The 14,423-nt window shown below is 45.9% G+C and overlaps 2 protein-coding genes across 4 annotated transcripts in view; one reads left to right on the top strand and one right to left on the bottom strand.

Annotated features, from left to right (window-relative positions):
* Nucleotides 1-13,870, top strand: part of CNTN2 (contactin 2) — a 34,977-nt gene extending 21,107 nt beyond the window's left edge. The window contains exons 10-24 of one of the 3 annotated variants that reach the window (XR_007509881.1): nt 335-464; nt 1,350-1,500; nt 1,782-1,909; nt 2,283-2,458; nt 3,734-3,854; nt 4,142-4,300; nt 4,443-4,592; nt 5,333-5,403; nt 5,598-5,832; nt 6,265-6,380; nt 6,754-6,940; nt 7,304-7,416; nt 7,505-7,673; nt 8,406-8,820; nt 9,993-13,870. Coding sequence is in view for 1 of the 3 variants with exons in the window: in XM_049831673.1 (XP_049687630.1) it covers nt 335-464; nt 1,350-1,500; nt 1,782-1,909; nt 2,283-2,458; nt 3,734-3,854; nt 4,142-4,300; nt 4,443-4,592; nt 5,333-5,403; nt 5,598-5,832; nt 6,265-6,380; nt 6,754-6,940; nt 7,304-7,416; nt 7,505-7,673; nt 8,406-8,515 (2,016 nt within the window). In the remaining 2 variants the exon portion in view is untranslated. Of the gene's footprint in view, nt 1-334; nt 465-1,349; nt 1,501-1,781; nt 1,910-2,282; nt 2,459-3,733; nt 3,855-4,141; nt 4,301-4,442; nt 4,593-5,332; nt 5,404-5,597; nt 5,833-6,264; nt 6,381-6,753; nt 6,941-7,303; nt 7,417-7,504; nt 7,674-8,096; nt 8,209-8,405 lie in introns of all 3 variants that reach the window. The other 2 variants (XR_007509882.1, XM_049831673.1) reach the window with 2 other exon arrangements.
* RBBP5 (RB binding protein 5, histone lysine methyltransferase complex subunit) overlaps nt 1-14,423 on the bottom strand; it is a 43,067-nt gene that overhangs the window by 5,593 nt on the left and 23,051 nt on the right. The window lies entirely within an intron of this gene.

The raw sequence follows: 14,423 nt of genomic DNA, 5'->3' as shown, positions 1-14,423 counted from the left end.
TCCTTCTCCCGTCACTGCCATCCCAGCCATTGCTTCATGCAACTACAGGACCTCATAGCCAGTTATCAAGGCGGATAAATAGCACCTTGTACCTGTCTCTGTATGACCTGCACGTTGCAGCTCAGGCATTCAGAAGTCTCAGCAAACAGAGCACAGTGATGTGGGGTAGTGACTGGACAGATGGAAAAAAACGTCCTGCGTTTTCTCCCATGGAAAACCAGGCTGGCTTCAAACTGGCATAAGAGTCTGTAATGAAACTCAACCCTGAACACACGAGGCTTGAGTTCCATTTTTGTTTTTCTCATCTAATGGGTTCATCCTCTTGTTTGCACAGAACCGCATCGAAGTGAGCGGTGGAGAGCTGAGATTTTCCAAGCTAGTCCTGGAGGACTCTGGCATGTATCAGTGTGTGGCTGAGAACAAGCATGGCACAGTATATGCAAGTGCTGAATTAACAGTGCAAGGTAATTTCTCATTTCCCAGTGCTCTGGGTTTCAATGGGACACTGAAGCATTTTAGATCTCTTCCTAACACCCTATGCTTGCGATCTCAGAGTAAGATAAGAGCAGACAAAAACTGCTTCACTCACCATTGAAATGTAGTTGCTGGTTCAACAAGATACTCTACAACCCTTTAAAATTTAAACCTGGTGTAAATTCAGTAATGCTGAAAGAGAACAAGGACATCTGTTTAGCTACAGAAAGTGTACAGGAGACGCAGCAGCAGCACTACAAGCTCTCTTCCACTACACAGCCTTCCTCTTTTTTGGAGGACAGAGGTCAAGGAAAAGAGTTCAGTATCCATTCAGCCTGCTTTGATGGATGGTGACTGGAATTGGACCGATGCCAAACTTGTTCCACATTAGCCTAAAAGCTTATCTCCTTGTGGTCAGTAGATGCCAGAAATAAATTAAAGGTCCTAAGCAACTATTCAACATTAACACACTGCAATGCATGAGGGCAACAGATAAAATCCAATTCTATCTCTGCAATTCCAGGAGGAGTTTTAGGCAAGCTGGATGCCTGCATTGGTGACTTTGGTCAGGATATTGAAAAGAATATCCTCTACATTTTCAAAAGCAGCTGTTCTTGTGTCTCTCAAAGACCTTGCACTTGTTAGGGTCATATCCCATTGCTACGTATGACACGTGTGTCATGTAACACCTGCCTTGGCAGGCGTTAGACACCACCCAGCAGCAGAGGAATCACTCCATCTTGCTCACCAGATATTGCCATGCTTCTGTTACCGAGTCATCTAACAACAAATCAATACCTAGTTACATGGCAGTGAAAATGCTCACATAGCAGGGTTTTCTAATCATTCCTTAATCCTCTTTTTTTCCCCTGTAGCCTTAGCACCAGATTTTAGACTAAACCCAGTGAAGCGACTGATACCTGCAGCCCGAAGTGGGAAGGTCATCATTCCATGCCAACCAAGAGCAGCACCAAAAGCCACTGTGCTCTGGACCAAAGGGACTGAACTTCTGATCAACAGTAGCAGGTAGCAGCACAGAGTCAGCTTCTACCTAGAAACCATAGCTAAAATCACATTTTTTTCTTGCCAGGAGATTGGACTTGATGACCCAAGTGTGCTGCTACATCCCTGAACATAAGCACTTTGTTATTCCTCTAGTTTCTTCTATAGAAAACGCCTACATAATATTTTGCAGTCCTGTCTTTATAACCAATTTCTCTAAAATCAGCAAGTGCTGGAAATTGTCAGGTATACAGAGTGAACAGACATTTTAACCTTCCTCTTGTATGGTTCTTCTTCCTTTCCAGGGTGACTATTACCACAGATGGCACCTTGATCCTCCAGAATATCAGCAAATCTGATGAGGGAAAGTATACCTGCTTTGCTGAGAATTTCATGGGCAAAGCCAACAGTACTGGAATCCTCTCTGTTCGAGGTAGAGATGTTTGCCTTGATTTGGGGGTCAATCGAGCAAGAAACAACTAAGAATGCCATGATGTGATATTTCTCCTCTCCTTATACTCCCCAAAGTCAATGCTATATTCAGGGAATCAAAGACATTTCAGCCTGTGGAACAGCAAACCTTCTGCCTGACCCACCGAATCATACCTACCAACAACTGGTCCTTGAGAAAAGCATTTCCATTTTCTAACCACTGCAATCCCTCATCTTTCTCCTGTAAAACTACAGCTGTTAGAGGAGGATGACAAGTTGGAAAGTGTTAGTTGGTTTGGATGCTCTGCAGCATTCATATATATCTGGTACATGGACATTTGCAACTAACAGCCCTCCCTGCTCTTTCTCTGCAGATGCCACCAAAATCACATTGGCACCATCTAGTGCTGATATCAATGTAGGTGAAAACCTTACTCTACAATGTCACGCATCCCACGATCCAACTATGGACCTAACCTTCACCTGGTCACTAGATGATTTCCCCATTGACTTTGACAAGTCTGAGGGGCACTACCGGCGAGCCAGTGTGGTGAGTAGAAAGGGCAATTACGTACCATCAAAAAGGACAGAAAACTAATACCAGCCTCTTTGTTTGCATGTTTGTGGTGGGTTTACCTGGCTGTACACCAGGTGCCCACCAAAGCTGCTCTGTCACTCCCCCTCCTCAACTGGACAGGGGAGAGAAAACATAACAAAAGGCTCATGGGTCAAGATAAAGACAGGGAGAGATCACTCACCTGATCCCGCAAAACAGACTGGACTTGGGGAAATTAGTTTAATTTATTAACAATCAAATCAGAGTAGGGCAATGAGAAATTAAACCAAATCTTAAAAACACCTTTCCTCCACCCCTCCCTTCTTCGTGGACTCAACTTTACACCCAAGTTCTCTACTTCCTCCCCCTGAGCAGCACAGGGGGACGGAGAATGGGGGTTGGGGTCAGTTCATCACACTTTGTCTCTGCCACTCCTTCCTCCTCAGAGAGAGGACTCCTCACTCTTCCCCTGCTTCAGCGTGGGGTCCCTCCCACAGGAGACAGTTCTCCACAAACTTCTCCAAAGTGAGTCCTTCCCACGGGCTGCAGCTCTTCATGAACTGCTCCAGTGTGGGGTCCCTTCCCCGGGCTGCAGTCCTTCAGGCACAGACTGCTCCAGCGTGGGTCCTCCACGGGGTCACAAGTCCTGCCAGCAAACCTGCTCCAGCGTGGGCTGCTCTCTCCATAGGGCCACAGGTCCTGCCAGGAGCCTGCTGCAGCACAGGCTTCCCATGGGGTCACAGCCTCCTTCGGGCATCCACCTGCTCCGGCATGGGGTCCTCCCCGGGCTGTGGGTGGAGATCTGCTCCACCATGGGCCTCCATGGGCTGCAGAGAGACAGCCTGCCTCACCGTGGTCTTCCCCACGGGCTGCAGGGGAATCTCTGCTCCAGTGCCTGGAGCACCTCCTCCCCTTCCTTCTGTACTGACCTTGGTGTTTGCAGGGTTGTTTCACTTACATGTTCTCACTCCTCTCTCCGGCTGCAGTTGCACAGGTCTTTTTTCCCCCTTCTTACATACATTATTGCAGAGGCACTACCACCATCACTGATGGGCTCAGCCTTGGCCAGCAGCGGGTCTGTCTTGGAGCCGATTGGCACTGGTTCTGTTGGACATGGGAGAAGCTTCTAGCAACTTCTCACAGAAGCCACCCTTGTAGCCCTCCCGCTACCAAAACCTTGCCACGCAAACCCAATACAATGTTGAATGCTGGACTGTGATCAGGCATGTTCTAATGCTCTCCGCACTGTCTTTTCTCTTCCCCACACAGAAGGAAGCTATTGGGGACCTCAGCATCTTCAACACCCAGCTAAAGCACTCGGGGCGGTACACATGTACAGCCCAGACAGTTGTGGACAGTGCTTCAGAGTCAGCCACCCTGACTGTCAGAGGTAATTTCTCTGTCGTAAGGTCCCCTGCTCCTTACAAGCGCGAAGTAACAGCATAATCCTTGTAAGGGATCAGCTCGCTCTTCCCTTGTGACCACCTCACCATCTAATATTTGAACTGGATGGGATAGGCTTATGAGGTTTTCTGGAGGCCAAAATTGGAGGCGAGGCTTCCTAGCTTCCAGAAAAGAAAGGCCTGATTTTAATTTATAACTTGCACAATATCAAGAGCAGTAAGACTCCAAATCTTTCATCTTAGTAACGTGTCCGTCTGTCTCTCATCATCCCAGGACCTCCAGGCCCCCCCGGGGGTGTGGTGGTGAGAGACATCAGTGACACCACCGTCCAGCTGAGCTGGAGCCGTGGCTTTGATAACCACAGCCCTATTGCCAGGTATATCATCGAGGCACGGACCCTCCTTTCCAGCAAATGGAAGCAAATGCGTACCAGTAAGTGTCTTGAGGGCAGCGGCGGTGGCATGGCCCGTGCTGGCTGCAGGGCACCAGCTCACTGACAAGTTCTTGCTCTGTGCTCGTACATCAGCTGCCACTCGCTCTATTTGTTCTTCTCTCATGTTATTGGATTATATAGATCCTGTAAATATTGAAGGCAACGCAGAGACAGCCCAGGTGGTGAACCTCATTCCTTGGATGGATTATGAGTTTCGGGTCTTAGCGAGTAACATTCTTGGAGTTGGAGAGCCAAGTTTACCCTCCAGCAAAATCCGTACCAAAGAAGCAGGTATGTGCAGATACACTCAGAGGTAGAAGGGGGAATCACAGGTACCTGCTCCTACATGCTGGAGGGGGAAGGCTGGATTGCAGCATGCCTTGGTCCCAAACAATTAGTCATCTCCTTGAGTGCTCCTAGCGGTGATGCCATCACAAAATCTTCTGCCTTTTTGCCCATTTACACGTCAAAGACAAAGCAGTACTAGAGCTGGCAGCTAATTTCACCAGCATTAGATACAGTATATTAAACCATTATAAATTCTAGCTTCAAATCCTGTACCTTCTGGGCAGTAAGGCTTAGAAAGGGGAAAGAGACCTACTATATCAGAGAGCACAACTCTGCAAAGACAAGGTAAATTTCCCAGCAAATGGCTGTGAATGTTCATTCTATCTTCTGCTGCTTGAACGTGCAAGCAGAAGGGATGTAATAAGAGCAGAACTGCTCTCAACATATCAAATGCATATGAACTCCCTTCTACTAAAAACTCTCCTCCATATCCCTGCTTTTGAGCTTGCTTCTTGTCCCCTTGGAGACATACTGCCTCCAAATAAGCTCGTCAGGTACTAGCCAGTATTCTAGACCCGATTTTCACAAAAATCTGAAACACAGCTGAAAACAGAGACAAGCACTTTCATACAAGCTGTCAAAGCCTGGCTACTCCCAGACCGCGCGGTGTCTGTGCTCATTTTCATCACTTTTGTTTCCTTAACCCAACCTGTGCTGTCTGCTTTTGTTTGGGGACCCGACAGCACCTACTGTGGCACCATCTGGGCTCAGCGGAGGCGGAGGGGCTCCCAACGAGCTGATCATCAACTGGACAGTAAGTCAGCAGCACGGCACCAGCCGTGGATGCTGGGAGAGGGCCAAGGGGAGGAGCACATGCCATTTCTTTTCGGAAATCAGTGCTGCAATTACAATTTTGATGTGTGGTTGAGCCAAACACTGTGCTTAGTCCAAAGTCTTGCTCATTTGAACGGACCAAGGCTCCTCTCTCTTTCCACCCCCCCCTCACAGCCGACACTGCGGGACTATCAGAACGGAGATGGCTTTGGCTACATCTTGTCATTTCGCAAGAAAGGCACCCAGGAATGGTTGACAGCAAGGGTGCCACATGCAGAATCGCTGCACTATGTCTACCGCAATGAGAGCATCAGTCCCTACACCCCCTTCGAAGTGAAGATCAAAGCATACAACAGGAAAGGAGAGGGACCAGAGAGCCTCACTGCCATCGTGTACTCTGCAGAAGAAGGTAAAGAGGGACTGCAGGGACTCCGAATTCACAATGTTTTGTCCAACCAACCAATATGTCCTCAATCAGCTCCTTGCAGAGCTGTGTCAGTCTGGGAGCATAACGATAGGAGAGGTTTCTTCTACTCAAAGAACAGCTGACAGTGATTTCAGCGTAACATTTATCTTCTACTTCAAATACACAGATAGATATTTCCCTAAGCCCAGCCATGACTGTACACCCCGAGCTTTAGAGCAGACACAGATCCTCAGAGCACACAGCTGTGGCCCTGCTTGTCCTACTAAGTCCCTAAATCCCTTCCCCTTGTTTTGCTCCGTACACATAATACCAGCTGTCTGGCTGCATGGTAATGGTGCTGCAGGAAAGCCCTTCGTTTCAGTATGGTGATTATGCTAGGAAAAGGATTTTATTCCCTTTTGGTGTGTTTTTCAGAACCGAAATTGGCTCCTTTCAGAGTTATCGCCAAGGCTGTTCTGTCCTCAGAAATGGATGTGTCCTGGGAGCCCGTTGAGCAGGGAGACATGACTGGAGTGCTTTTGGGCTATGAGGTACGAGCTTGCCATGGGAATGAGAGACACTGAAATTGAGATTGGAGAGCCCAGCAAAGAAGATTCCCCCAGACTAAGTGAGGTGAAAGGAAACAGCATTTTGTTTCCAAAGATGGAGGATAATTAATGGACAGCACGAGGCTCTAATGGGGCCAGTACTACTGCTCAGAAGAGAGATGAGTAAGAGAGAAACACCCTTTCTTTTTCTGCTTGCCTTTCCACACAGGCTGTAACCTTATTCCCGGGCACATACTAAGCAAAATACACAGAAACAAATACCAAAGGGTGTCCAGCACCGGCTGTGGATGGACTGAGTCTAGTATTCGCAGATGCCTCTATTCTTACTAAACCCATCATATCCTTTTCTATTCAGATCCGGTACTGGAAGGATGGTGACAAAGAGGAGGCAGCTGACAGAGTGAGAACAGCGGGGCTGGTCACATCGGCTCATGTAACAGGCCTAAACCCCAACACGAAATACCACGTGTCAGTCAGAGCTTACAATCGGGCTGGAACCGGCCCTCCCAGTCCCTCTACCAATGTCACAACAACAAAACCGCGTGAGTGAGCCCTGACCACCTCTGCTTTGAACATTGTACTCCCTGGGGCTGCTGCTTCCTCCTGAGGACTCCCAATGATCAGCTAACTGATTAGCTTTTTTATCTTGGTGCTCTAATGCCATTTTAAGTAGTCCATAAAACAGTTCCCTGAATTTCTTCAGATCAGCCTTGTGGTCAGAGTATCACTTATCTGAGAAGATCAGTGCTCAGAGTAATGTTTGCTGGGATACTTCCCTTTAAACCAACCACAGTGGTGCCATCACTGTCGACTAGTTGTAGAGTCTCAGGAAACAGTTGTAACCAGCACAACCTTCTCATCAGTCCATGACTTACTGAATCTCTGTCTTGTTTTGTATCTCTTAGCACCAAAGAGGCCACCTGGCAACATCTCCTGGACTTTTTCTGGGTCTACAGTCAGCATCAAGTGGGACCCAGTGGTGGCAAAGGCAGATGAGTCTGCAGTTACAGGGTACAAGGTACAGGCAGCATGTAGCTGGCCTTCTCTTACAGGTGACCCTAAGGAAATCACAGTGAACGTAAACTCAAACTTGCCTCTTCCAACAGATGCTCTACAGGCAGGATTCTCACTCTGCTCCCACACTATACCTGGCCAGCAAGAGCCGGATTGACATCCCTGTACCTGAAGACTTCACTCACGCCTTTGTACAGATCAGAGTGACAGGCCCTGGGGGAGATGGAATCCCAGCAGAAGTTCACATCCTCCGAAATAGTGGTACGTATACTCCTCTGACTATACACACTCCATGCACAAACACTCATTTACAGGGTGCTTCACAGACCACTGGAAAATGAGCTCAGAGAGAGGAGTTAATCTGCAGCATTACTTGCTTGTCATTCGCTACCACTGTTCTTTGATAAGTAATGACTTAGTCACACCTCCTCCACTACTGGGCTACAGCACAGCATAACAACAATAAATGCTATTATGTTTTAAAACCCCACTCTCCCTTCCAGGAACACGGGGGAATGTCCTACCCCAGTGTTTTAGGTTGAGACTGTGGAATTGGTCTTTGACTCCCTTGTGCTATTCACTTAAACGAAGTGAAAGATTCCTCTCCAGCCCTCCATCAGCCAACCTCTCCCCAGATTCTGAGCAACTTTCAGTCTAGTCTGAACCCAGCTTTATTATTTGCAGCTAAAGCCCTCGAGGTCCCATGCAAGCCCAACTTACATTCACTAAGAGTGAAATCCTGACGCTGCTTGCGGGGCCCCGACCCCAAGTCCAGCAGGTTCCCTTGATTCAGGGGGTAAGTACTCGGGGCCCACCTCCAAATTCTTGTTTCAAATACAAGTGTTCCTGGGAGGTTCATCAGTGACAATCACAAAAGGACCACACAGAACCCCAGGACTAACATTTTACCAACCCTCCCAACTGTTTCCTTAAGACATCCAGTTGTGTCCATGCAAATAGACAGTTGTTCCTTCCCCGTTCCCTTTCTTTCAGGGACAAGTATGATGGTGGAAGACTCTGTGATGAGGCCAGTGCCACATGCTGTCATTATTACAACTAACTCTCTAGTAATGGTGGCCCTGATCAGCTACCTGGAGCTCTGACGATGGCCAGCGCAGCAGAGGACTCCCAGACACGCTTCCTTCCCAAGCCAGTGGGGAACTACTTAATACTTGGCTGCTGCAACTTCAAGTTTGTACCACAGCAGCACTACAGAGAAAGGATTTGACAACATTGTTTTAAGGGAGGAAGAAAGAAACAGCTTCTTTTTTTTGTTGTTTTGGAAGAATATAAGCTTTCATACAAGACATGGGTCTTTAACCAATTAAAAATTTTTTAAAGAAACAAGTAAAACAAAGAAGAATTCTACATGAATTCTGACAGCCAACTGCCCCACACACTGTATCCAGTAGGTTTTCTGCCTTATGAAGCCATGTACTAAAATAACCAGACTGCTAAATTTGACTTTTTAAAATATGTACAGTGAATTTGGGGAGGGGTAAGGGGAGGACGGGGACTGAGGATTTCACAGTGATCAGCATGTTCCATACCAATCCCAGTCACAGCCATCTCTAATGAATTGTGGGACAGGATTTCCGTGCCCCCTGCCCCCCCCGCCCAATACGAGCCAAATTCTGCAGCAACCAGCCCAAGGAGATAAAGCCACAAGAGAGATTGATCTCTGCCCCATCCTGAAGATGGGTGATAACAGAGTTTAGATTGTGAAAAGCTTTTTTACAACACTGGTATTAACTTGCAACCCCAGCCTATTGTTTGTATCAACTGTTATGCTGTGAGGTGCAATGTTCAATGTTATCCATATCCCACATGCTTTTGGGGTGTTTTTGTTATACTGTTTGCTCTTTCCTTTTGTATGGGGAGGAGAAGGGGTAAGCAAAAAGGAGACACTTTTCTAGTATCCACTAATTTGGAGAGGCAGTTCTGCCTAATAACGAGATGTCAACATATCCAATTTCAATAGAGAGAGGGTCTTAAAGGGGGAAGAAAAAGGAATATTACATAATTTAACCAAGAAGCGGAGGCTCAAGGAAGCCATCACTGGGGCAACAAGGAAAATCTGGACTCTGATTCATCACCCTACACAAATGGTTCTGTCCAGCCAAAATACCAGTCTCAACTCAGGACTACAAGATTGAGATCCAACCAATAAGTCAGTCTGGTTTTCAGGACCAAGGCTCATACAGCTATTGTAAATGGGAGGGCTGATACCCCAAAGAAGTACAGGGATGTTGAGGTGTACCATTAACTAAAATGGTTGGGAATAGAAGTTGCATATTAAAATCTGTCTCCCGGTAAAGCAATTGACCAAAGTTAACGAGAAGCTGATTTACATTGCTTGCTGGTTAGATCCCAAGCGTGCTTTTAGGGACCTTTACCTGCCTGTACCTTCCTCCTTCCCAGCAGACAATACTCCTGACCTGAGCAAACTTAGTTCCAGAATTAACCTCACAAAGGGCTACACTTGCAGGACTGTGTGATGGCACGGGACTGACATCCAGTTTCTACACTAGATGCCAATTCCTTGCCCTTGCTAATCATTTTAAAACTACCGTGTCCTAGGCCTTAGTGAGCATTTGAGAGATTACATGCATGAATCCCTGGCCTCCTGAAGTTACGCCTATTGGATATATCCATAGCATCCCATCGCAAATTTTTTAGCATCTGGCCTACTCTGGAAGCAAGAAGGTAAAAGCACCAGTAGAGTCACACCGTGCGATGCAAACAGCAAGGCTCCAGGCTGAGGAAGAAGGGTTCCTATATGTTTAGCAAACAAGAGAAATGTTTTTAAGAATCAGGCAAAGAACAATAAACTTAATGAAAGAGTCTAAACATTTAGAGCACAGCTGCAGCAAAAAGAAAGGGTACCTCACTGTTTCCATTACAAATAACACCTGGGATAAAGTGGAAAAAAGAAGACAACAGCTCCCACTGACAGATAGCAGACTGAAGCAGGCAGCAAAGGCAGAGAACCATCACCCCCGGAGCCTGTCCTGAGCTTCCTCCAGGTAGGTCCCTCTGCAGCTCTCCATGAATTACCCCCTTGGTCCCTCCAGCAGGCTGAAACACTTCCTTCAGAAGGACAACAGCTAAATATAAATTATATTTTTGTATGATTTATGTTCTTGAAGATTTTAAAATATTTTTATTGATGTTTGGAAGCTTTATTTGGCAAAATATTTTATGTTGTTAATTCAGCATTTTTGTTATCACCTCCATCTTGCTGGGCCTTCAACCTTTCTCCCACAAAAGATAGGGTGAAAGGAAAATTAGGAATTCAGTGTTAGCTCAAAAGCAAAGGAAATCAGGGCTTGGGCAACAGCTACCTGATTGATATGCAGAACTAGCAGTAGCTATAATGACAATATTTAGGAGGCATAAACTAACTGGACCTATGGAGCTTCAGAGCACTGCTGATGATGCCCAATGCAGCCCTGCAGAATCATGGGCCCGATTCAGGAGAGGAGCAAACAAAAGCAACGAGGTTAAATGACGTGCCCAAAGAGCGTTCACCGAATGGAAATGCAGATGCTGAAGGCACCCCACATCCGATCCTGTCGCGTAGCCAAAACTCTGCAGGGTGGGACCAGAACAGAAATCCCTCATACTGAAGAAGTCTGCTGCACTCCTCGGGAGGAATTGCTAAGCAGGAGGGAGCTGCTTCGGTGCACAGCCTAGCTGCAGTCACAAGGTTTGTACTGGTTTCAGGCACAGACTCTGCATGAGGCCAGCTGTTTTCACCCCATCGTGCATCACCAGTCCCATCCAGGGCAGCCAAAATATCTCCTCTACCAATGGGCTGCTATGCCTGCATGCCCATGGACAAGGCTAATTCCCTTCAAGAGGGGTACACTAGACACCTCCAGGGCTGAAGAACATGCTTTGATGGACCACATGTTGGATGAACTCAAACAAGCGAGCAAAGCAAAGCAAGGTACTCCTGTGAAATTCAAGGGCTGAGGTTCAGCATCAGTCTAGGTCTGACCACAAAGGCTATGCAGTATCTCTTGCAGAAACTTGGTCTCAACAGATGCTTCCAAATGTGTCTGGCAACACTAGTGGCTCTGTCTTGTTTTATTGAACTTTACAGTGTAGGAAAGCAAGATGCTTTATAGCATGGTAAAAACAGTATCTAAATCCTGCAATGACACTGGTTTTTAAATAGCAGCCACCTGCAACATTTCCCTAGGAACGTTAATACATTTTCCATACATTTCTTTGTTAAACTGGATCACAGACACATTTTATGTAAGAAGTGAAAAACTACATGAGTTGGATTTCAAATGTTCCAGTTTGCACTGTTCTGCATTGCAAATGGACTGAATATATTCTCATTTGTAAAACTGATGGGATAGTATTTTCGAAAGCCTTCAAATGACAAGTAGATCCCCTTGAAAGTTAAATGTCTTCAATCTGAATTCAAGCTACACCTCTTTTTTTAAGAGGGTAAATCATCAATACTTACAGTTTCGTCAGTATGCATTTTAAACCAAAACACTGCTGAGCTTTTGCAACATTTTAAGGATTACACATAGCAGCAGAGAGGTATGACCTAGTGATAACCACAATGGCCTTCCAACCACTTGCTCTAATCCCAGCTCTGACACTGACTCCTTCTATGGCTCCAAGCAATTATTTCACCACATGCTGCCTCAGTTTCCCTTCCTAAAAAGTGAGGCACAAGCATGTCATTGTGTATTTGCAAGTTCTTTGCAGTTTGAAAGTATCTGCGTATTCACACTGCTGTCAAAGGCATGACTGCAGCTCACGTCGGGTATCAGAGCTGACTCAAACTACCTAGCTCGGCCACCAAGAGCTGTGTACCCGCAGCAGAACATGCTTCAGCAAGGCTGATTAGTCACTGTCTGAGTCCTTGGTGGCAAACCTGTCCTTGTACCTGTGCTGTCCCTGCTACCTAGTCCCTACCTAACTTGGCCAGCCACAGCTCAGCTGACATCAATGTTTCCTGAGCATTAGCTCAGGAAACGCACATGGTAAACAGGCAGTCTCTCCCCCATGGTTTTTTTTTTGAAATTTTGGGGGAATTTGTTGATACTCCAAAGCTGCAGGGCAGCAAAGATAATGGCACGTTATGAAACGCTACAGATGAGCACAGGGAAACACCTCAGGTGACGGACAGGGCACGTTGGGGAGCGAAGGGGACAGAAAAGACTTTCCACTTGCAACACTGGTGGAGGAGAAAGGTCAAGTTCAGGCCCAGACAGCTGCAGGCTAAACCCTGCTCCAGACAAGACAGCTCAGTTTTTGTACGTACGCACAAGCCAGGTTAAGACAAAGACTGCCTTGTCTTAGGCAGCCTGTTCTGCCATTTGATTTATCGGGGGTTAGGTGATCCACAGAAAAGGATTTGCACGTGCAAATGCAGCATTTGTACCTAGTTAAACTTTATCCAGGCTATAAAAAACCCTATATATAAAGCCTAGCCAGAGCCACCAACAGGAGAAAAAGATGTGGAAGAAGCCTACTGTAAAGCCAGTTAAGAGCTTCCTAAAATGCAGCACAGGGGTTAAAAGGAAAGGTGTTCAGAGCTGGGAGAGAAAACTTAGATTTCAACATCTTAACAGAATTTACTGGCTTTGCACTATTGCATTAAGTTGCAAATCAATTTCCTGTCTCATTAAGAATCCCCTAAATTTAATTGCTCTGAGCATTTGCTTTAGAGATTAACTTACAGGGATGAGTTAAGTGCCGTGGGTTTTGTTCTCAGCGCTGTAATGGCTTGCTAAGGAAAGTCATCTAATTTCACAGGGTCCATCTTACTTGTCAGTAGTAAAAATCAACCTGACAAGGGTGCTGTAAGGAGTATGCAACAAGGGTGAAATGTTTTGAGACTCCCAAATAAGAGGAGCTTTACAGTTCTTCTTTATTCATACTTAACATAAAATAATCTTCTACCTGATACTACCGAACTTGCAGACTGAAGACTGCACTTCTGGTTTTAGGTTGTCTGGGCTAAATTCAGCACTCAGCTATACGAGTTTGCATCAGTAACAGCTCACATTTGCAGCAGGGCAGATTAAGTGTTTTGCCCTCAATGGAAGACACTAGTATCTTTGCCCAACGTCAGTTGGATAACACAGGCATCACATTTAGCTAATGCCTGGGGGGGGTCTAAATCCCATCTGCTCTAAACCTGCAAAGCTATCCCCCATCCACAGAAACCCTCTGCTGTGAATATTTTAATCCAGATTCACTACACACAAACAGGGCAGTTTTCTTCTCAGTAACTTTGTTGTACGCTATTTTTTTAAGAAAACCAAATGGGAAACATTGTAAGCATACTGTACTTACTGTAATTATGGTTATTTATTGGCTACAGTAGCACGCAGTTCATAAATAAAGATCTTCAGAGACTTTAGACAACTACTGGAGTCTGGAGTACTTCTGTCCAGCTTTAAATGCAATTAGTACCTTGCTTGCTCAGGAGTCCCCCCAGCCCGGGACTGTATTTTTCCAGACTGCCAACTGCCCATACTAATATAAACAAGAAGCCCCATGAGACTCCATCTGCACGGAGCTGGACCCTTCAGCAAAAGTTAAGTCAATTAAGATATAGTAAACAGAAATTCTATCCCATGACAGTGATAACCAACCAAAAGAGGAGAGACTGTTCATGGAGCAAGGAATTGCAGGTGTTGAGGGTCTGGTTAGCGATGTTAATATGTGCTCTCTCTGGCTGGTATTCCAATGGCTAGGAAGTAATGCTAGAAAACTCAAAGTCATAAATTTCATGCACCTTATTAGCAGAAAGGGTAACTGATTGTTGGAAAAGCTTGCCAAAAAGCTTCATCATCAATCACAGCCTTTAAACTAAAATTGGAAGTCTTCCAGGAAAGATATCCACTAGATTAACCACAAGCTAGCAGGCTTGCAAAGGTTCACTTACATTATAGAAAATAATTTCCTTCATTGCAGGAAGCACTGCATGAAATCACCTCATCTATGTTATGTCAGATTAATTCATCACAGTCA

The sequence above is a fragment of the Accipiter gentilis genome, chromosome 29 (genome assembly GCF_929443795.1).
Source record: "Accipiter gentilis chromosome 29, bAccGen1.1, whole genome shotgun sequence".
Lineage (NCBI taxonomy): Eukaryota > Metazoa > Chordata > Aves > Accipitriformes > Accipitridae > Astur > Astur gentilis.
The sequence above is the reverse complement of the archived record's forward strand: the minus strand, read 5'-3'. Positions and strand labels throughout refer to the sequence as shown.